The sequence below is a fragment of the Hylobates moloch genome, unplaced genomic scaffold, assembly GCF_009828535.3.
Source record: "Hylobates moloch isolate HMO894 unplaced genomic scaffold, HMol_V3 SCAFFOLD_20, whole genome shotgun sequence".
NCBI classification, from domain to species: Eukaryota; Metazoa; Chordata; class Mammalia; order Primates; family Hylobatidae; genus Hylobates; species Hylobates moloch.
Genome location: NW_026652295.1, coordinates 16,810,181 through 16,832,670, shown reverse-complemented (window position 1 = coordinate 16,832,670; position 22,490 = coordinate 16,810,181). Strand labels below are relative to the sequence as shown.

General features: G+C 44.2%; 1 protein-coding gene and 1 pseudogene across 1 annotated transcript in view; one reads left to right on the top strand and one right to left on the bottom strand.

Moving 5' to 3' along the window:
- Positions 1-22,490, bottom strand: part of CAP2 (cyclase associated actin cytoskeleton regulatory protein 2) — a 160,333-nt gene that overhangs the window by 16,466 nt on the left and 121,377 nt on the right. Inside the window, exons 8-9 of the mRNA XM_032140419.2 lie at positions 2,016-2,205; positions 328-503 (exon numbers count right to left, since the gene is read on the bottom strand). Coding sequence (XP_031996310.1) covers positions 328-503; positions 2,016-2,205 — 366 coding nt within the window. The remainder of the gene's footprint in view (positions 1-327; positions 504-2,015; positions 2,206-22,490) is intronic.
- Positions 9,882-10,902, top strand: LOC116459718 (60S ribosomal protein L7-like; annotated as a pseudogene).

Genomic DNA, 22,490 nt, shown 5'->3' with positions numbered 1-22,490 from the left:
CTCCTGTCTCAGTCTCTCAAGTAGCTGGGATTACAGGCATGTGCCACCATGCCTGGCTAATTTTTGTATTTTTAGTAGAGATAGGGTTTCACCATGTTGGTCAGGCTGGTCGTGAACTCCTGACCTCAGGTGATCCTCCCAAAGTGCCGATCATTTCACATTCTATGCATGTAACAAAATATCACAGGTACCCCATAAGTATGTACAAATGTTATGTATCAATAAAAAAATTAAAAAAAAAATCCTTCAGATCTTGGTAAATGGTTTGGCTGTTGGTCCTTTCATTGGCGTGTGTCAGGAAAGTAAAGGTTAAAATGCTTCACTTACCACTCTCCATTTCTTTCCTTCCAACTCCAACACTGGGGCGTGTTTTTGAGAAGGATAAGATTTAGGAGATGTGGGACTTGGTGTGTGACTTTTGGTGGGAGATCGAGTTTGCCCTCCTTGAGCCCGCAGGCTGGGATTTTTGTATGTCTTCTGGTCATCTGTGACATGGCGGAGCCCTAGGAGGACAACACACATGGACACATTTATTTTATGCAAAGGGAAATGGCTCTAACTTGCTAGATCAACACGATGTAAATAAAGAGCACAAGAACTTTTGGTAAAATGCCACTTTCAAAACAGTCTAGTGCTTTCTCCAAGTCAGGATGCAGGAGCTGAGTCCTGTACAAGTTTAGAGTTGACAGAAGCACTGTAAGTTGTTTTTTTTTTTTTTGAAATGGAGTCTCGCTCTGTCACCTAGGCTGGAGTGCAGTGGCATGATCTCGGCTCACTGCAACCTCTGCCTCCTGGGTTCAAGTGATTCTCCTGCCTCAGCCTCCCAAGTAGCTGGGATTACAGGCACGCACCACCACGCTCGGCTAATTTTTGTAGTTTTAGTAGAGACGGGGTTTCACCATGTTGGCCACGCTGGTCCTCGAACTCCTGATCTCAGGTGATCTGCCCCACTTGGCCTCCCAAAGTGCTGGGATTACAGGCGTGAGCCACTGCACTGGCCAAGTTTATTTTTTTATTTTTATTTTTTTAATTTGAGGAACCTCTTCTGTTGGGAGATAAAATAATAGATAAAAATTCTGCAAAGAGCAAACCACCTCATGAAAAAGGATCGTGTCTTACTTCTTCTCTTACGGCTAAATCATTCTCCAGACACAGCCTAAAAGGCTAGGCCATTCCAGTGAGTATATATCAGGATATGGAATTGACTTTATGAATCCATTCCTTTATTTTGCAAATGAGTTTCACAGGGCACAGCAGAACCAGTTGGAGCCAGAGAAAAATTTAGAATTTTGGAGTCTTAGCTCCAAGCCCAGCATAGTGGGATATAATTCTTTGACAAGCCTGCACACTGCTTCAGGACAGAGGAGCTAATGTTTGCCATTTTTATTTATTTACTTATTTATTTATTTAGAGACAAGGTCTCACTCTGTCACCCAGGCTGGAGTGCAGTGGTGCGATCTCAGCTCACTGCAGCCTCCACCTCCTGGGCTCCCACCTCAGATTCCTTAGTAGCTAGAACTGCAGGTGTGTGCCACAATGCCCAGCTAACTTCTGTTAATTTTTGGTAAAGATGGGGTCTCACTATGTTGCCCAGGCTTGTCTTGAACTCCTGGGCTCAAGCAATAGGCCTGCCTTGGCCTCCCAAAGTGCTGTGATTACAGGCGTGAGCCACCGTGCCCAACCTGCCATTTTTATTTCACTTGATCTTGATGCCTTGGTTGTGGACAGTGATGTGGAAGCACCGGGGGCTAAAGCAAGGATGCAGCACGGTGGTCTATTTAGAACCCAGAGTCTCTGAATACTTCTTTCTGGTCTACACAGTGACCCCCTGAGCCCGTCTGCACGGACGTAAGGAACATAGCAGGCTCCTGTCTTCCCAGCACCAGCTCCCCCTCTCCCTGCATGCTGGAGGCGGGGATGGAGTGATGTATCCATCACTGGGGCTCCAGCGGCTCTTTGTGTCTGGGAGCCAGAGGGAAAGCGAGGCAGCTTCAAGGTCTTGTTTTCTCTCTTACCTTTTGTAATTGCTTCTCCCTGGTTAAGTTGGGCAAATAAAGCTGAGCGTGAAGGAGAAGATTCCTCTTTTTTGCCTTCATTCTCAAAAAGTGGAGGTGGCCCTGGAGGAGGCGGAGGAGGAGGGGGTGGAGGAAGGCCAGGCCCAGAGGAGAGGACAGAAAACACTGATACTGTGGATGCTACAGGACCCTGAGAAGACAGAAGACAGAGCGTTGCATTGAGACTGCGCCCTTGCTGGGATTTTGCCTGAGTGAGTCAAAACCTGCTGCCAATGAGGGAGTGGGGTTGAAACCTGAGCAAAGGCTCCCAGAGGGCACACCTGTGCATCATGGGTCTGTTTGGGAGGATCTGAACTATGGCAGCTCCAGCTTGGGAACGTGGAACATGACTTAGCTGTGTGGCCCTGTCAGTAGGATCTGTGTGGCAATGAGCCCTGCTGCCAAATCAGAGGCAAACGAGCCATACTCCCAAGTCCAGGTCCAAGGCTCAGGATCTAAATGACACTGGGCCTTGGCCAATTTAGAATCACAAGAAAAAAGTGACCCAACTGATAAAACGATTAGCTCTTTTGAGACACTGGAAACTGTAATCACCAATGGGGTGTGGGGAAGGGTAAAAATATTCAGTGGTGATTGGATGTTTCCGAACCTTTTTAAGCAGTGAAAGAGAGATACAGAAACTCTCTGGACCTGATTTTCCAAATATGCCTGCCACAAACTGACCCCCAAACAAGGAGCATATGTGACCGAGATGCTTGTCAAACCCGAAGGTAATGAGGGTCCAGGATCCATATGACTTTTCATCAAATGTTGGCTGTTAGTGAACCAACTAAAAATTAGATTCTTCCTGATCCAAGAGCTATGGTTATTCTTATTTTCACTGCTGTGTAAAGCACAACCTTTATTTTCGGTATGAAAGCCTAACAAATTCAAATGGCAATAAGACGTGATAGACAAGAGAGACTTGCTTTAGTTCAGTTTTGCTTTTTTTTAAGGAGACGGTCTCACTCTACTGCCCAGGCTGTGTGCAGTGGTGTGAAAATAGCTCACTGCAGCCCCAAACTCCTGGGCTCAAGCGATTCTCCTGCCTCAGCCTCCTGAATAGCTGGGACAACAGGCATGTGCCACTCTAACTGGCTAATTTTTAATTTGTTTTTTTGCCACTCTAACTGGCTAATTTTTATTATTTTTTTTTTTTGGTAGAGATGAGGTCTCACTATGTTGCCCAGGCTGGTCTTGAACTCCTGGCCTTAAGTAATCCTCCTGCCCTGGCCTCCCAAAGTACCAGTTTTAATATTTTGGAAAATATCCAAAATATTGTATATCTGTGATATTTTCACAGAACTTAAAATTGGTAGGATAGAAACACACATATACTACAAACTTGGCCTATATACTGTTTTACTTTTATTTATTTATTTTTGAGATGGAGTCTTGTTCTGTTGCCCAGGCTGGAATGCAGTGGCATGATCTCGGCTCCCTACAACATCAGTCTCCCAGGTTCAAGCAATTCTCCTGCCTCAGCCTGTCGAGTAGCTGGGATTAAAGACATGCACCACCAAGCCCAGCAATTTTTTCTTTTTTTTTCTTTCTTTTTTGAGACGGAGTCTCGCTCTGTCGCCCAGGCTGGAGCGCAGTGGTGCAATCTCGGCTCACTGCAAGCTCAGCCTCCCAGGTTCACGCCCTTCTCCTGCCTCAGCCAAATTTTTGTATCTTTAGTAGAGACAGGGTTTTGCCATGTTGGTCAGGCTCGTCTCGAACTCCTGACCTCAAATTATCCACCCACCTCAGCCTCCCAAAGTGCTGGGATTACAGGTGTGAGCCACTGGGCCCAGCCCTGTTTTACTTTTGAACCCTCAAGTAGAACTGTATACCTATAATAGGAAACTATAAACAAATTCAATAGTCATGAAGCTTAAAAAATTGGGAGTAATGGAAATGTGGCTTGGACTCATCAATTTTCAATATCAAATATGAAAGGTAAAACATTACATAAGTGCCAAATGTTAATGAAAACAGAATATCCTTATTGTCATAAACAATTTAGTATTATGCAGTATCAAAATCAGCGATTCTTAATCTGTAGTAGTTTTCAGTTAAAAACAAAACAAAACAAAACATGCTGGCTTGGGCATGGTGGCTCACGCCTGTAATCCTAGCACTTTGGGAAGCTGAGGAGGGTGGATTGCTTGGATCACTTGAGCCCAGGAGTTTGAAACCAGCAAAGTGAGACCCTGTCTCTACAAAAAATACCAAAAATTAGCTGAGCATGGTGACGCATGCCTGTAGTCCCAGCTACTGCGGAGGCTGAGCTGGGAGGATCACGTAAGCCTGCAGTGAGTTGAGATCAGCCACTGTACCCCAGCCTGGAAAACAGAGAGTGAGACCCTGTCTCAAAGCAAAACAAAACAAAAAAACACGCTATTTTCAAAGTACTTATATAATTCCTATTAAGTGTAGAATTACCCTGAAAATAAAATATAATTGTCTTATTCAGAATGCATGTTTTAGAAACCCTGCAGGCTGGAGGGCTCATCTCCTGAAGATTTAATTTGCAATGGTCTTTGTTTCTAAGAAAGAGCAGCCTAATTCCATCAGGTTTCTTAGGTCAAGTAGAAAATGATTTCACAGTTCCTGAGACTGACCATTTTTCTCACCAGTATTTGAAATGTTTTCTATGTTACTGGGATAAAATTTGAGAATTTGCTCTGAATCAGAAAGAGAGTATAATATAAGCTTTGGACATCAAACAGTATTCTAGTCCTCAGACACTGAGAACCACGAAGTATTACTTTTACTCATAAGCACATCATAACTCATACAGCCGGTGAAGGGACAGCCCCTTCCCCCAACATCTGAAACACTGCAGCTTTATAGTCCTATTTTGTGTAAAGGGAAGACGATGCTAGCTTCTAAATCTTAGAATGATTTAGATGGTTCCCTAGCTCTCAGAATTCACAGTCTCTCTCCAAGAGCCATTAAAAGACACTGAAACTAAAAAGCCACATATTCAGCTTTTTGGAACTTTGATACATTCAGATGGCTGGCCCAGGAATGCGAGACAAAGGATTTAATGCTACAAAGTAGAAAATAAAAGCCAAAACATAAGGGAACTCAGGACCAGTTGAAACTCCGTCTTGGACTAATCCTTTGTATGTCCTGGCTCATTCCCATATCAGCCCCAGCAAGAGCACAATACCGGGCTCTTGTTTCCAAGGTTACTTTTCAATTAGTATTCAGGCGCTTTACCGTACAGTGGACTCGAAATCAAACTGATTAGATGTTCCCTTCACTGGATCTCCGTGAGCTGCCCCTTGCAGAGTCACTTATCTTTGCCTCCGTCTCTTCTCATTTTGTGGGAGATTACAGCACATGACACGGGAACTTTCTACATTCTCCTCTGTCTGGCCACAAGTGGAATCACAGCCTGACACTGTCTTCAGATGTCCCAAGAAAAAACAGAGAGGAGGCTGGGCGCAGAGGCTCACACCTATATGTAGTCCCAGCACTTTGGATGGCAGAGCCGGGTGGATCACCTGAGGTCAGGAGTTCAAGACCAGCTTGGCCAACATGGTGAAACACTGTCTCTACTAAAAATACAAAAATTAGCTGGGTGTGGTGGCTCACGCCTGTAATCCCAGCACTTTGGGAGGCCAAAAGTTCCAAAGAAGACTAGGTTGTGTCACAGAAATACTCTTGTGGGTGGAGGAGGCAGCGACATAGGCATCTGTATTTTTTGACCTTCCCTAGGTGATTCCAATCTGTAGACAAGTTTGGGAATAACCATTCTTTCCTATATGCTGAAATTAATCTTAATTATGACAACCATATCACTGGGACTGTACTGAAATATCTCTTTAACAGAAAATATGGCAGGAAATCAGAAAGGCTGTTTCAATTCAATATTAAATGGCCAGTCAATGGTAAAGACATTATTGAATCACATATCTGCTTGATTCTAAAGACTTCTTCAGGGAAATCTTTTATGCTATATTTGGACTTAAAAAAAAAAAAGTCATGGCCAGGCACGGTGGCTCACGCCTATAATCCCAGCACTTTGGGAGGCCGAGGCGGTGGATCACCTTAGGTCAGGAGTTCAAGACCAGCCTGACCATCATGGCGAAACGCCGTCTCTAGTAAAAATACAAAAATTAGCCCGGCGTGGTGGCAGGCACCTGTAATCCCAGCTACTCAGGAGGTTGAGGCAGGAGAATCACTTGCACCTGGGAGGCAGAGGTTGCAGTGAGCCAAGATCGCGCCACTGCACTCCAGCCTGGGTGACAAGAGTGAGATTCCATCTCAAAAAAAAAAAGTCATTAGCCAAATTAAGGCAGGTCTGGGCTACCTTGACTCATATGTAGCGCAGCCTGTGGGCCTCCAGATAGAATACATATGACAGAAGTATTGGGAAGTGGTGTAATATCTGGCTCAGCTTTTATCTCCACAACCCCTTGTTCCATCCCCCGATGCCTTTTAGCAGTTGACTGAGCTCCTACAGCACCTCTGGAACCAGTCTTGATCCTATGGGAATATAAGATGTCTTGTGCTTTGACAATTAAGTCACTCTGGATGCTGGTTTTGTTGTGACTCTGTGCCCTGCTTCTAGAAATTGGCCTCTTGCCTCATTCATTTTTCCTGAGTACCCACTGGTTGCAGTAGTGGGGTACATGTACCCAGATCTTGACTCTCCGTCTAAGGCTCAAGTTGTTCTGAGATAGGGTTGTGACCTGTCTTTTGGAGACTAGAGATTGAACAACACGATCCCTCAGGGTGATTTCCTTTTAAAGATAGACTCTCATGGCAGAGGTAACGTATCAGGTTGTCTAAACTGGATGAGAAGGAAAGGATCAGATCAGAACCTGCAGCCTTGGGTGCCCATCGAGTGATCCACTACTTCTCCATCCCAGTGGGCAACTGTAGGAGAATGGGCTCTGTGGGACAGCAGAGCTCACAGGAGAGGGGGCACGGGCAGAGGGCATATTTTGTATCCTTTACAGTCTGAGTTAGGTCAGTCTAGAGATACAGAAGGATCGCTCCCAGATGGGCAAACTTGTCTAGGAGGTGCCAAGAACGAGGGCTAGGAAGAGCCTCTGAACTAACAGTACCTGCCCAGGAACCCGACTGAGATGGGTAAGACATGACAGGGTTCTCTTCTGTACCATTTACCAGTGATAGTCTTGAGAAACTGCAGCCATAGCCTGCAGACTGCATTCGGGCCTCTGCAGAATGAACACAAGCTATGTGGTTGGATCTGCACATGGAGAATTCAACAAAGACACCAAATAAAAGATGTTGTTTACTTGTAAATTATCAGAATATTTCTGGTCCTTCTCAAAAGAAGCCTTTTCTTAATAACAAATTCTTTTACAGTATGTTTTATCCTAACAATTAGTTTCATTTTATTTCTACAATGTAGACTCATACATCTAAAAGCTTCCAGGACCTACAGGATTCTGATGTCACGTGACTTGCACAAAGCCACAGGGACAGGAAAGTGAAGTTGAGAACTGAATGGAGGTATCCCGGCCTAGGAGCCTGAAGGGAGACAGACTTAACCTTAGTTAAGGAGCAGTGATCCATACACAAATGCTTTTTTAAAAAACAACTTTGTTATGTTGATGAAATGAGTCACTTAAGTATCTTAACGCCTCAGACTGGGAATAATGAAAAAGTACATTCTATTGGAGTCATTGTAACAATGGCTTACAACTTAAAAAAATGAGGCTGGGCGCGGTGGCTCACGCCTGTAATCCCAGTACTTTGGGAGCCCGAGGTAGGTGGATCACGAGTTCAGGAGATCAAGACCATCCTGGCCAACAGGGTGAAATCCCATCTCTACTAAAAATACAAAAATTAGCTGGGTGTGGTGCACACGCCTGTTGTCCCAGCTACTAGGAAGGCTGAAGCAGGAGAATCGCTTGAACCCAGGAGGCAGAGGTTGCAGTGAGCTGAGATCACGCCACTGTACTTCAGCCTGGTGACAGAGGGAGACTCCGTTTCAAAAAAAAAAAAAAAGAAAAAAAGAAAAGCTGCACATCTATGATTTTAAATGCCCATATTCAGAGTACAAAAGTTCACTTCTGTTGCAAGAACACAGCACAACGCCTAAAAATGCTGCATTTAAGGTCTATCAAGATTAATTCTGAGAGCAGATATTCAATTATATACTTTTTTTTTAATTGGCACAAAGACTTTTTAAAAAGCTACTGTACTGCAAATCCCTTTCTCTAAGTTAATTTCAGCTGTCCTGGGAACAGCTGCCTCCTCTATTTTTAAATATATGAACTGTAGCTATAAAATAATGAAACCAATATGCAGCGTGTGGAAGGTTTGTGATTTTTTTGGATACATATACTATATATAAGTATACTCTATGTAATATAGTTCTATACTAATGTACATCAAAATTTGCTTTCATTAAATGTTACTTCTTGAAATACTAATCGCTTTATTACTTTAGATTTTATTAGGAAAGGGAAAACACTTCCAAGTTCTTTTTTTTTTTTTTTTTTGGTGGGGGTGTCGAGATGGAGTTTCGCTCTTGTTGCCCAGGCTGGAGTGCGATGGTGTGATCTCGGCTCACCGCAACCTTCACCTCCCGGGTTCAAGCGATTCTCCTGCCTCAGCCTCCCGAGTAGCTGGGATTACAGGAGTGCACCACTACGCCCAGCTAATTTTTTGTATTTTTAGTAGGGACAGGGTTTCTCCATGTTGGTCAGGCTAGTCTTGAACTCCTGACCTCAGGTGTTATGCCCGCCTCAGCCTCCCAAAGTGTTGGGATTACAGGCGTGAGCCACCACGCCTGGCCAACTTTTTTTTTTTTTTTTAGAGTATCGTCATTGCCCCAGGTGGATCATTGCCGATCACTCACTGCAACCTCCACCTCCTGGTTCGGTTCTCTAATTTTTTTGAATTTTTAGTAGAGAAGGGGTTTCACTATGTTGGCCAGGCTGGTCTCAAACCCCTGGCCTCATATTATTCACCCACCTCGGCTTCCCAAAGTGTGGGGATTACAGGCGTGAGCCACTGTGCCCTACCTAAACTCTAAGATTTTCGAACCCAGCTGGGCGTGGTAGCTCACACCTGTAATCCCAGCACTTTGGGAGGCCGGGGCTGGCGGATCACCTGAGGTCAAGAGTTCGAGACCAGCCTGGCCAACATGGTGAAACCCTGTCTCTACTAAAAATACAAAAATTAGCCAGGCATGGTGGCACACACCTGTAATCCCAGCTACTCAGGAGGCTGAGGCAGGAGAATCACTTGAACCCGGGAGGCGGAGGTTGCAGGGATCCCAGATTGCGCCACTGCACTCCTGCCTGGGGGATAGAGTGAGATTCTGCCTCCAAAAAACAAAAAAAAACAAAAAAAGATTTTCAAACCCAACAATAGAGGTAGTAGAGAATTTGGTTTGAGTAGAATCTAAGTCTTAATAGTTGGATTAAAAGTGAATTGAATAACTAAGGCTGCTTTGTCAGTCCACTGAACAAACATTTACCAAGGGCTACCTTGCTGGGAATGGGGTACTCGATGAGGAAACAGGCATATGTTCTGTTTTTTAAGAAGCTCACAATCTAGTGGAGGTGGCAAATGCACAAAGAAGTAATTGTAGATGAAGTGTGATATGAGTCACACATCACATGAATGAGGGATGCTGGGGTGCAAAGGTGGAAGTGACCAACTGTCCTCAGGACGGTATGGGTGATTTGCAGGTATCTTTATCCTAAAAGGAGAAGCTGAAGGGCTTTAAGCATGAGGGGAATGTATATAGATAACATTGATCTCCAACTTTAAGTACAGGTCAGGCAACCTATTAGTGTTCTTAACCATTTTTAAGAAGCAGAGGCCACTCTTTTTCTGGCTGGAACCATGGAAGGTGTAGAAAAGAAGAAGAAGGTTCCTGCTGTGCCAGAAACCCTTAAGAAAAAGCGGCTGGGCGCGGTGGCTCACGCCTGTAATCCCAGCACTTTGGGAGGCCGAGGCGGGTGGATCACGAGGTCAGGAGATGGAGACCACGGTGAAACCCTGTCTCTACTAAAAATACAAAAAATTAGCCAGGCGCGGTGGCGGGCGCCTGTAGTCCCAGCTACTCTGGAGGCTGAGGCAGGAGAATGGCGTGAACCCGGGAGGCGGAGCTTGCAGTGAGCCGAGATCACACCACTGCACTCCAGCCTGGGCGAGTGTGAGACTCTGTCTCAAAAAAAAAAAGAAAAAGGGAAGGAATTTTGCAGAGCTGAAGATCAAGCGCCTGAGAAAGAAGTTTGCCCAAAAGATGCTTCGAAAGGCAAGGGGGAAGCTTATCTATGAAAAAACAAAGCACTATCACAAGGAATATAGGCAGATGTGCAAAACTGAAATTCGAATGGCGAGGATGGCAAGAAAAGCTGGCAACTTCTATGTACCTGCAGAACCCAAATTGGCGTTTGTCATCAGGATCAGAGGTATCAATGGTGTGAGCCCAAAGGTCTGAAAGGTGTTGCAACTTCTTCCCTTTGTCAAATCTTCAACAGAACCTTTGTGAAGCTCAACAAGGCTTCAATTAACATGCGGAGGATTGTAGAGCCATATATTGCATGGGAGTACCCAAGTCTGAAGTCAGTAAATGAACTAATCTATAAGTGTGGTTATGGCAAAATCAGTAAGAAGCGAATTGCTTTGACAGACAAGGCTTTGATGGCTCCATCTCTCGGTAAATACGGCATCATCTGCAGGGAGGATCTGATTCATGAGATCTATACCATTGGAAAACGCTTCAAAGAAGCAAATAAATTCCTTCAAATTATCTTCTCCACGAGGCGGAATGAAGAAAAAGACCACCCATTTTGTAGAAGGTGGAGATGCTGGCAACAGGGAGGACCAGATCAACGGGCTTATTAGAAGAATGAACTAAGGTGTCTGCCATGATTATTTTTCTAAGCTGGTCAGTTAATAAATAGTACCTGCTCTCAAATTGAAAAAAAAAAAAAAAAAAAAAAGCAGGAGACCAAAAAAGTGAAAAAAATATCACCTGACGGTCTCTTTGAACAGGTGGATTATGTTGCTTACAGAACAATTTTTGTTAAGATGTTTCCTCCACAGAGCTAGCTTAGTGGTAGCACTGTTGTGAGCCACCTGTCTTTACATATTTGTGGAGATTGTACATAAAGCCACAAAATGAAACAGCTGACATGCCGTGGCACTGTTCATGGGTGTTTCCTCTCCCTCATCCCTCCTTTATGAGCCCCTCCTCAAACTGTCCTTCCTGGACACAACAAACACACACTCCCTTCTGTTTGTCGGTTAGATTCTCTTTAACTGCCCATCTCTGAACCATCCTGGCCCAATAACCACCCGGCTTATCATTAATGATCTCTAGGTAGCAGTGACAACTTATAGGTGTCCAATTATACACTTTAAAAGCAGTTTAGGCCCAGTGCAGTAGCTCATCCCAGTAAAGTAAAGTAATTCCAGTACTTTGGGAGGCTGAAGTGGGAGGGTCACTTGAGCTCAGGAGTTAGAGATCAGCACAGGCAACATAGTGAGATCCTGCCTCTACTAAAAGTAAAAAAAATTAGCCAGGTGTGGTGGTTATGTGCCTGTGGTCTCAGCTACCTGGGAGCTGGGAGGCTGAGGTGGGAGGGTTGCTTGAGCCTGGGAGATTGAGCTGCAGTGAGCTATGATGGCACCACTGCACTCTAGCTGGGAGACAGAGACCCTGTCTCAAAAACTAAAAGCAGTTTCAAAATCACAAAGCCATTTCAATCACAAATACACTTACATCTTCATGGTACAACTATAGAGACTAACAATGCCTTACAACGGAACTTTTTTTTTTTTTTTGGTCTCACTATGTTGCCCAAGCTGGTCTCCAACTCCTGGGCTCAAGAGAGCCTCCCACCTCGGCCTCCCAAAGAGACAACTGAATATTTTAATAAAATACTGTTTATTAATTTTTCCAAAGACAAAGAATCCCAAATGGCCTTGTGTAATATGGAACATAAAACACGAACACGACAAGCCTCTCCTATAGCATAATAGGAGGGAGTGATTAAAAGAAAGAACTGCCAGTTTTAGAACAGACCTAATGTTTTATACACATAAATCAGATGGTCTTCCTTCACAAATTCATATTCTAGGGTGTGTTTATATATATATATATAAATATATATATATATATTTCCTTTTTTTTTTTTTTTTTGAGACGGAGTCTTACTCTGTTGCCCAGGCTGGAGTGCAGTGGCCCAATCTCGGCTCACTGCAAGCTCCGCCTCCCAGGTTCATGCCATTCTCCTGCCTCAGCCTCCTGAGTAGCTGGGACTACAGGCGCCTGCCACCATGCCCGGCTAGTTTTTTGTATTTTTAGTAGAGACGGGGTTTTACCATGTTAGCCAGGATGGTCTCGATCTGCTGACCTCGTGATCTGCCTGCCTTGGCCTCCCAAAGTGCTGGAATTACAGGTGTGAGCCACCGTGCCCGGCCAGGGTGTGTTTATATTTTCAATGTCAAAACTAATTTCTTTCTATTTTACGTAAGATGTACATTGATCAATAACTTAGTGAAACTGACACCTTTCCAAATTTGTTAATTTCCATAATAACTAGCAAATTTTACATTCATATTTATAGCAGACTTTTATTAGAAGACAACTATAGTCAAGTAAAAAGGCTGCACATAAAACTAAAAGATGATTATCCTGTATAATGGGAGTGTAACTGAATTGAATTTATGACTTCTGTCTCTGTTCTCTTATTTTTATCACTTACTGGAATTAAAATTTTTTTTTTTGTAGAGATGGGGTCTCACCACATTGCCCAGGCTGTTTTCAAACTCCTGGGCTTAAATGATCCTCCTGCCTTGGCCTCCCAAAGTGCTGGAATTACAGGCGTGAGCCACCGCACCTGGCTCCACTTCTTAGAATTTTGAGACTTCTGTCAATAAAAACAAAGTTTCTGGGGGCCTTTCCAAGAACACAGAATTGTTAATAATACCACAGTGAAGTGCTGTATAATATTTTAAATGTATGTTTATTAATAATTTTTAAAAAGTCAATTTGGGGAAAACACAACACTACTGGAATTTCAGATTTCCATGAAAGTACTAACGGTACTTAAATATAGTCAAAATAAAAAGACAGTCCCACAAATATGAAGGAATTGTGGGGCCCATTTGGATCCGTTTTCTTCAGAGGCAAAGCTCCAAACGCCCTTATCCCAAGATACAAAGACCAGGGGAAAGGTCATAAAAACTCAGATCTCATGGTTTTGTCGATAATTTCTGATAGTTTCATGACTCTCCACTCCTCCCACCCTCCCGTGGCCCCTGTATGTCATTCGTTTGTTGACCTGGAAAGATCTGAGCCTTGGCAGTAGATGAAAAAAAGACAGAAGAGAAAGCAAAGTTGCTTTGGAGAAGTAACAACAGCTTAAAATCAGAAAACAGCCTGGGAATAACATGTGCTGTCTATATTAGTACCTGTAAACCGGTAACTAAGTGTTTTTAGGTTTGTTTTTCTCTTAATTTATGCAGATGCTCCTTGACTTATAATGGGGCTTCGTCCCATAAACCTATTATAAGTTGAAAATATTGTAATAGTCAAATATGCATTTAATACACCTAATCTATTGAACCTCATAGCTTAGCCTAGCCTAATGTAAAAGTGCTCAGAACACTTACATTAGTCCATGGTTGGGCAAAACCTTCTAACACCAAGCCTATTTTACAATAAAGGGTTGAATATCTCAGGTAATTTATTAAATACCGTACTGAAGTCAAAAACAGAATGCCTGTATGGGTACTCAAACCGCTACCTGTATACCCAGATGTGGCCCTTCTAAAAACATAGGTGGTGATTTCTGTTCTACATGCTCAAAGTAAAAATTTTTGATAAAAGCAGACCAAGCCCTCAGAGCAGAGTCCAGAAGAATATAACGAACACACGGCCAGGCACAGTGGCTCACGCCTGTAATCCTAGCACTTTGGGAGGCCAAGGCCGGTAGATCGCTTGAGGTCATTACAAAATATATAAAAATTAGCCGGGCATGGTGGCGCAAACCTGTAATCCTAGCTACTCAGAAAGCTGAGGCACAAGAATCGCTTGATCCCGGGAGGCGAGACTGCAGCAAGCCGAGATCGTGCCACTGCACTCCAGCCTGGGCGACAGAGCAAGACTTTGTCTCAAAAAAAAAAAAGAGAACAAAAATGAAAAAGAATATAATGAACACAATCTAATATGCTCAAGTGATCTATATATTCTGCATAAATTGCCTTGATATGTGGCCGTAATTATTAGTTTGGCTTTGCTGACATTTAGATCAAATCTGGAATTTCCAGATTGTCTTTTCTTCTTGTCTGCCAGCTTGAGAATACAATTTCTCATAAAAAAGGAAAGATAAAATTAAATTTTCCATGGGAAAACTTTCCAGGGTTAAAGATAGCAGAGTATACTCATCAAAGAAACAAACTCAAGAGGCCTAACAGTTATATAAAGACCAAGAGGGACATGTGGCTTGAATTAGCTGGACAGCTACTTCATTTGGCCAGAAGGGCTTAAGTCTGAACTACCACTAAATTCAGGTTTTTTTCTTTCAGATTTCAGGGGCATACAGAAATGACTGTACTTTCTCCAATTATCTATACTTAGTAGATAGTAGGGGTGGAGGTTAAGGCAAAATAATAGCTGTTAGAAAGATTAGTTACCTTTGGCTCCATATTATATATACATTTTGTTTATTTAGGGATGCTCAGTTTGCATCAAGGGTGCAGACTGGACCAATAAACCGTGGCCAGGGCTTGTCTGTGTGTTCTATTTTTTTTTTTTTTTTTTGAGACAGAGTCTTGCTCTGTTGCCCAGGCTGGAATGCAGTGGCGTGATCTCAGCTCACTGCAATCTCCACCTCCTGGGTTCCAGTGATTCTCCTGCCTCAGCCTCCCGCGTAGCTGGGACTATAGGCATGTGCCACCATGCCCGGCTAATTTTATATTTTTAGTAGAGACGGGGTCTCACCATGTTGGCCAGGCTGGTCTTGAACTCCTGACCTCAGGGGATCTGCCTGCCTCAGCCTCCCAAAGTGCTGGAATTACAAGTGGGAGCCACTGCGCCCAGCCTGTGTGTTCTGTGTTATGAAGGGTTTGTTTTACCTTTAGAAGATAATCTGCACCTTCCCCCATTTCCCTTTTTAAGAAAATAGTTTTTGCTTAAGTTAATACTACCTTCTGTTTCCTGAATTTATACCAACTGAGAATGAAAGGCAGTGGGTGACAAGGGACAGGAGCAGAGGAGGTGTGGGCGGCCGATGGGTGTTCCTGAATAAAATGCATTGCCCATTCCATTCTATCACTGGACAGAAGGAAAGACACATTTTGGCTGGGTGCGGTGGCTGACGCCTGTAATCCCAGCACTTTGGGAGGCAGAGAAGGTCGGATCACCTGAGGTCAGGAGTTTGAGACCAGCCCAGCCAACATGGTGAAATGCTGTCTCTACTAAAAACACAAAAATTAGCCGGGCATGGTGGTGCGTGCCTGTAATCCCAGCTGCTCTTAAGGCTGAGGCAGGAGAATAGCTTGAACCCGGGAGGTGGAGGTTGCAGTGAGCTGAGTTCACATCACTGCACTCCAGGCTGGGTGACACAGCGAGACTCCATCAAAAAAAAAAAAGACACATTTTTATGCAGCTTTTGAAAAACAGACATGATCTATAGTTAATGGACTAATGCTTTGGAAATTTCATTGTGATGACAAATGAATACAGTGGATTTAGCAAATGTGTTTGAATCCTATCTGTTTTCAAGTCACTGCTGTCCCAGAACCAGGGTACCAGTCATTGCTACTGATCTCAGGCTGAACTAGAAATGGAGCCTGCATTCAATGAGCTCATAGCTTAGGAAGAGAGGATACTTCTGTGTTCCCAGATGTGGCAGGCACTTGGCTCCCAGACTTTGAGTCTTTGCTCAGGGTGTGCCTAGTTTGGAAGGCTCTTGCCCAATTCACTATCTGGAAAACAGCCTTCAAGCCTCAACCAAAATGTGTCTTTCCTCCTTTTGTAGGGTTTTTGGAACTCTTTTAGGAGGGAATTCCATGTTTCAGTGTGGCACAGTGCCTGAAACATGGTAAGTGCTTCATAAACATGTTACTGAATGAGAAAATAGCTGCTGTATAAGGTAGGAAATGCTAAGCATCACAAAAGAAACAGAGAGTATAAGAAGTACTATGCAGTTGCTGAGGATGGAAGGATAACTTCCAGCTTGTGGCGGGCATGGTGATAAGCAGAGGTTGGAGAAGCTTCTTTTTTCTTTTTTTTTTTAGATGGAATCTTGCTCTGTCACCCAGGCTGGAGTGCAGGAGTGCAGTGTGTGATCTACGCTCACTGCAGCCTCTGCCTCGCAGGTTCAAGTGATTCTCTGCCTCAGTATCCTGAGTAACTGGGATTACAGGCATGTGCCATGACACCTGGCTAATTTTCGTATTTTTAGCAGAGACGGGGTTTTGTCATGTTGGCCAGGTGGGTCTTAAACTCCTGGCCTCAAGTGATCCACCTGCCTCGGCCTCCCAAAGGTGCTGGGATTACAGGCATGAGCCACCGCACCCAGCCCAGAGAAGCTTCTTGAGTGAGGACTGTTTCAGTAGACCTTGAAGGATGGACAGGATTTGATGTAAAGAAGCAAGAGGAAGGGGATTCTAGGAGCTGGGGACATGAACACTGTCATTACGATAAATGAAATGGAATTGTTAACAATCACATAAGAACTTACGGATCCACATCAGTGTTGTCTTTCAAAGCCTGATCTTCGGATGCTACAGACTTCTTCATGAAACCACTACTACTCAAAAAAATGTCTTTTGGTTGCCTTCAGACCTGTTTACAAAAACATGCACACCAAATACTCACTGATGCCTTTATACTCTGCTCCTTTGGACTGAAAAGAGTATTACTCGAATTGATCCCTCTCAGAAGAGGGTCTCAATGGAGTTTGGCCATGTGACAAGATAAAATTCATTGTTAAAGAAAGATTATTTGCCACTCCTGAATGACCCCAAAGAGATGGGCCAAGGGTTTCATCTGCTGTTGCCCTTTCTTACTCCAGCCTTGGGAGGGACAGTGAGATGGAGCAAATCACTCAGCTGTGGCAGTGACTGCTGGGAGGCTCCACCTCGGGAAGTGGGGGTGGACTAGGGAGCAAAGGCTGGGCAGTTAGACGCAGAGTGTGGCATCTCAGTGACAAATGACAATACAGGGGTGCCAGCAGCTGGGGTCACTCAAGTTTTCCTCACACACAGTGACCCCCTGCTTTGCTCTGGGGGGCATCTCTGCCTGCCCCCCTAAACCACCACCTCCTGATGTTCCTAAGAGGGGGTGGAGGAAAGAATGGACAACAGGACACACTCAGCTGCACCACTGCCTTCAACGCCATGAATTAAGGAATTTTAAATGAATATTTTCCCAGAATGATGGTTTAAATAAATTAGAAATGTATATTAACTTGCTAGCCCTTATTTTAGAGAGTTTTGAATTCTTGATTATGAAAAAGTTTTGGTAAATAAAATAATACTGACCATTAAAGTAAGCAGCTTTAAAAGCTACTACTATTTTGATTGATGGAGAGAGAGATTTAAATACTCTAAAATGGCCAGGCATGGTGGCTCAATGCCTGTAATCCCAGCACTTTGGGAGGCCAAGGCAGGAGGATCATCTGAGATTAGGATTTTGAGACCAGCCTGGCCAACATGGTGAAACCTCATTTCTATTAAAAAAAAAGTACAAAAATTAGCCAGGTATGGTGGCACGCACCTGTAATCCCAGCTACTCGGGAGGCTGAGGCAGGAGAATCGCTCGAACATGAGAGGCAGAGGTTGCAGTGAGCCAAGATCATGCCATCACTGAACTCCAGCCTGGGTGACAAGAGCGAAACTCCATCTCAAAAAAAAAAAAAAGAAAAAAGGAAAGAAAAGAAAAGAAATACTCTAAAATATTTATGGATTCTTACTGAGGTATGAGGCAGGCTTGACAGGGGGTGGGCAGGACTTGAATGCCAAACCAGACTGAAGACTCGCTGCAGTGGGGGAAAGTGGTGAAAGCACCTCTCCAGAAGACATGCCCACCAGGGCCACGTCAGTTGACCACTGCCATAGCAACACTTGGAAGTTACCCATTTCCATGGCAATGACATGGAAGTTATCACCTCTTTTCTAGAACTTTCTGAATAACCCACCCCTTAATTTGCCTGTAATTAAAAGTGAATATAAATAGGACAGCAGAATGGTCCCTGAGCTGCTACTCTGGGCACAGTTCCTATGGTCCCTCTGCTGCTGCTGCACACTGCTGCTGCCATAGAAGCTGCTGTCTAACACCGCTGGCTCACCCTTGAATTCTCGCCTGGGCAAAGCCAAGAACCCTCCCAGCTAAGTCCCACTTTTGGGGTTCACCTTCCCTGCATCATTATCAACTGACACTAAAACTCAAAGGTATTTATGAGATAATAAAAACAGTTCTAAATAGAACACATTTACTTAGAGCTTCACAGTACAGCTCTTAATGACTGTGTGTGAAATTGGAGATATTTGACTGTTTTTCACCTAAACTTATTCTATTGAAGATATAGCACAGATTAAAATGAAAATTCACAAATACCCCAAATTTCAAAAGGCAGAAATTGAAGCCATAAGAAATAATCCATCAAATTAGACAACTGGTCCAGAAATAATCAAGAGATCATTACAGGAAAAGTTCTTACTCCTTTTTTTTTTTTTTTTGAGACAGATTCTTGCTCTGTCACCAGGCTGGAGTGCAGTGGCGCGATCTCAGCTCACTGCAACCTCTGCCTCCTGGGTTCAAGCCATTCTCCTGCCTCAGCCTCCTGAGTAGCTGGGACTACAGGCATGCGCCACCACGCCCAGCTAATTTTTGTATTTTTAGTAGAGACGGGGTTTCACCATGTTGGCCAGGATGGTCTTGATCTCTTGACCTTGTGATCCAACCGCCTCGACCTCCCAAGTACTTTGATTACAAAAAGTTTTTACTCCTTAATTCTGTGAAACTGCATCTGCCTCCAGTCCTCCAGAAACTGCTCTTGGAAGGTTACTAATAACATGGTAAACATGGCTGATGACAGCCTTTGTCCAATCCTTATTCACCACAGCTTACGGTAGTTGTTATCACTGGCCAGCCTGTTTTTCCTATAGCTTTGAGACCCTCCATTCTTTTAGTTCTCCTATCTCTTGTCTCCTTGATTAGTTTACCCCATTCTTGAAATAATGGTGTTTTCCAAGGTTTTATCCTTGATCTTACTCTCTTTTTTAATCATCTTATTCATTTGCCAGTCATTTCTAGGTAGATGACTCCCAACACATACATCGGGGTCTCCCCTCCAGTGAATTCCAGATCTGAATCTCACCTCCTGACTCCACGTGTTTGGACGTCTCTCCTATACCTCTCGCACCTCAAACACAATGCAGTGAAACCCCAGGTGAAGATTTTTCTTCCTTCCCTACCAGCTCCTCCTTGCGATTTCCCTATTTTTATATTACCACGATTCTCTCCCAGACTTCCAGATTGGAAATTTTGAGTTAGGTTTTATGTCCCTCGTCCTCCAACTCAGTGGCCACTCCATCTCTTTGCATTGCCATTGTCACACTCTAGGTCACACACTAACTACCTCACCCTCTAGCCATCCCCTAAAGTCTCCTAACACTTATCAGGGCCTCTAATCTCTTCCCCTCTCCATCTATCTTATGCAATTCATAAGTCATTATTCACAATGTGTTGCTTTCTGCTTAAGAACCCATGCAGGCCGGGTGCGATGGTTCACACCTGTAATCCCAGCACTTTGGGAGGCTGAGGCAGGTGGATCACCTGAGGTATTAGCCAGGCATGGTGGCATATGGTTGTAGTACCAGCTACTCTGGAGGCTGAGGCAGGAGAATCACCTGAACCCAGGATGCGGAGGTTGCAGTGAGCCGAGATCGTGCCACTGCACTCCAGCCTGGTGACAGAGTGAGACTCTGTCTCAAAAACAAAAAACAAACAACAAAACCTATGGCAAAGGAAACAACTTCAAACACCACATGACCCCACCTTCTTAGCATGATGCATAAGGATTTCACCATCTGGCCCCAACCTGCCTTTCTGGTCTCACCTTTTGCCACATTCAGCTCTGTAAAACCACCAGCCTTTCTCTCAAAGTACATTGTTAATGTCTTACGTACACATGCTGAATTCTCTGCCCCAAAACTGCCCTTCCCTTTACTGTTTGCCTAGGGAACTCCTGCTCACCCTCACCATCCAAATCAAGTGTCAGCCCTTTTGTGGCTCTTCCTGCCCACCCAGAAAGGAGTCTAATTCACAAGGCTTATTTTCAAATCTAGCTTTGTATTGCTGTTATTTATTTATGCATCGTAATAAAAACCCTGCTGCTTCACGGAAGAACTGTAGTATCAATATAATGCCTGGTATGTGTTTGGTACATGGTAAGTAGCCAATAAATAGTTATCAAGGAAGTGAATTACTAAATAAATGAACGTGTAAAAGTGAATGATTTCCCTATAACAACTCCTTTGGCCCAACTTAAATACAGTAGAGCAGTGCTTTTCGAACTTCACTATGCATATAAATTACCTGGGAATCCTGTTGAAAAGTAGGTTGTGATTCGGGAAGGCTGAGGTGGGGCCTGAGAGCCTGAGTTTTCCTTTTTTTTCTTTTCTTTTTTTTTTTTTTTTTTTTTGAGACACAGTCTTGCTCTGTCACCCAGGCTAGAATGCAGTGGTGCAATGCAGCCTCACTGCAACCTCCGCCTCCCAGGTTCTAGCGATTCTCCTGCCTCAGCCTCCTGAGTAGCTGGGATTACAGGTCTGCACCACCACGCCCAGCTAATTTTTGTATTTTTAGTAGAGACAGGTTTTCACCATGTTGGCCACACTGGTCTGGAACTCCTGACCTTAGGTGATCCACCCGCCTCAGCCTCCCAAAGTGCTGGGATTACAGGCTTGAGGTACCACGCCCGGTCAAGGGGCCTGAGCTTTCTAACAAGTGCCCAGGTTGCTGTTGGCCCCAGAACCACGCTGCACTACAGGATGGGCCATATCTTCCACGTTGTCCTGGTCTATGCAAGCGTCATGCCTTGTGTGGATTCCCCAGCACACTGCTCCCCCTATTCTATCATGCTGCACTGCTTATCTTCTTCAGCTAGAATGTGTGTTTCCGTGGACAAGAATCGTGTCCACAATGCCATCTACCCATCTTTGTATTCTTAGCCCCTTGCCGAGAACTCGGTGCATAGTAGATGCTTAAGCCATATTGGTTTAATTATGTGGTCTCTGTCAGGCTGAACTCACAGCCACTTCCAACCTAACTTTATTATCTATTTGTGCATTTGAGGCTCCTTTGTTAGTTGATGACACTTCTTTTTTTTTCTGAGACGGAGTCTCGCTCTGTGGCCCAGGCTGGAGTGCAGTGGCGCAATCTCAGCTCACTGCAAGCTCCGCCTCCCGGGTTCATGCCATTCTCCTGCCTCAGCCTCCCAAGTAGCTGGGACTACAGGCACCCGCCACCTTGCCCGGCTAATTTTTTTTTTTTTTTTTGTATTTTTAGTAGAGATGGGGTTTTACCGTATTAGCCAGGATGGTCTCGATCTCCTGACCTCGTGATCTGCCCGCCTTGGCCTCCCAAAGTGCTGGGATTACAGGCATGGGCCACTGCGCCCGGCCAGTTGATGACACTTCTAACCCCTGCTGAGCAATGTGGAACCCTTCCATAGGAGAATGAGAGTAACTGGCCACCCAGAGCCCCAGAAGGGACCTAGAAGCCCAAACTGAGCTAAGTAGAACGAAGCAGCTGTGATCAGGTACACTGGCCAGAGCCACTCCGGGGGAACAGCCATAGAGAATAGTGAGCTTTGTCTCATCCAACACATCATCTGAGGCGCTGCCCATTCACTTTGATTAATACCCCTAAGGTGTGGGTTTGGTATAAGTTCTAAATAAAAATTTGGATATAAAAGCTTAAGAACAGTTTTCTCTTGTAAATAGCAAGAGGAAGGTAAAGAGGCCTGAAGACTTGAAAACGTACAAGGCATACATATTCGTATTTAATGCCATGCCACAGAGTCTACATTATTTATAATAAGTCAGGATACCCTCTGGCTGAGTTTTAATTTGATCAAAAGTAAGCTATTAAACTTTCACTTTGTTAACAGACATTTGGCCTTTACACCAAGAAACAGAAAGAAAAGAAATATCTACCTGGAGGAAAAGAAGTGATCCTAAAGCGTTTTGCTTTGGGAAAAATGAAACGCCACCTTGTCTGTAATTGTAACCACCCCCAACAACTTGCATTTTCCTGGAGGTTCAGGAGAGGCTAGGATGGATGATAGTGTATAGGACGGATTTTTAAAACCCGTATTATTAAGAATTACATTGGCTGGGTGCAGCAGCTCATGCTTATCATCCTAGCACTTAGGGAGGCCAAGGCAGGCGGATCACTTGAGCTCAGGAGTTTGAGACCAGCCTGGG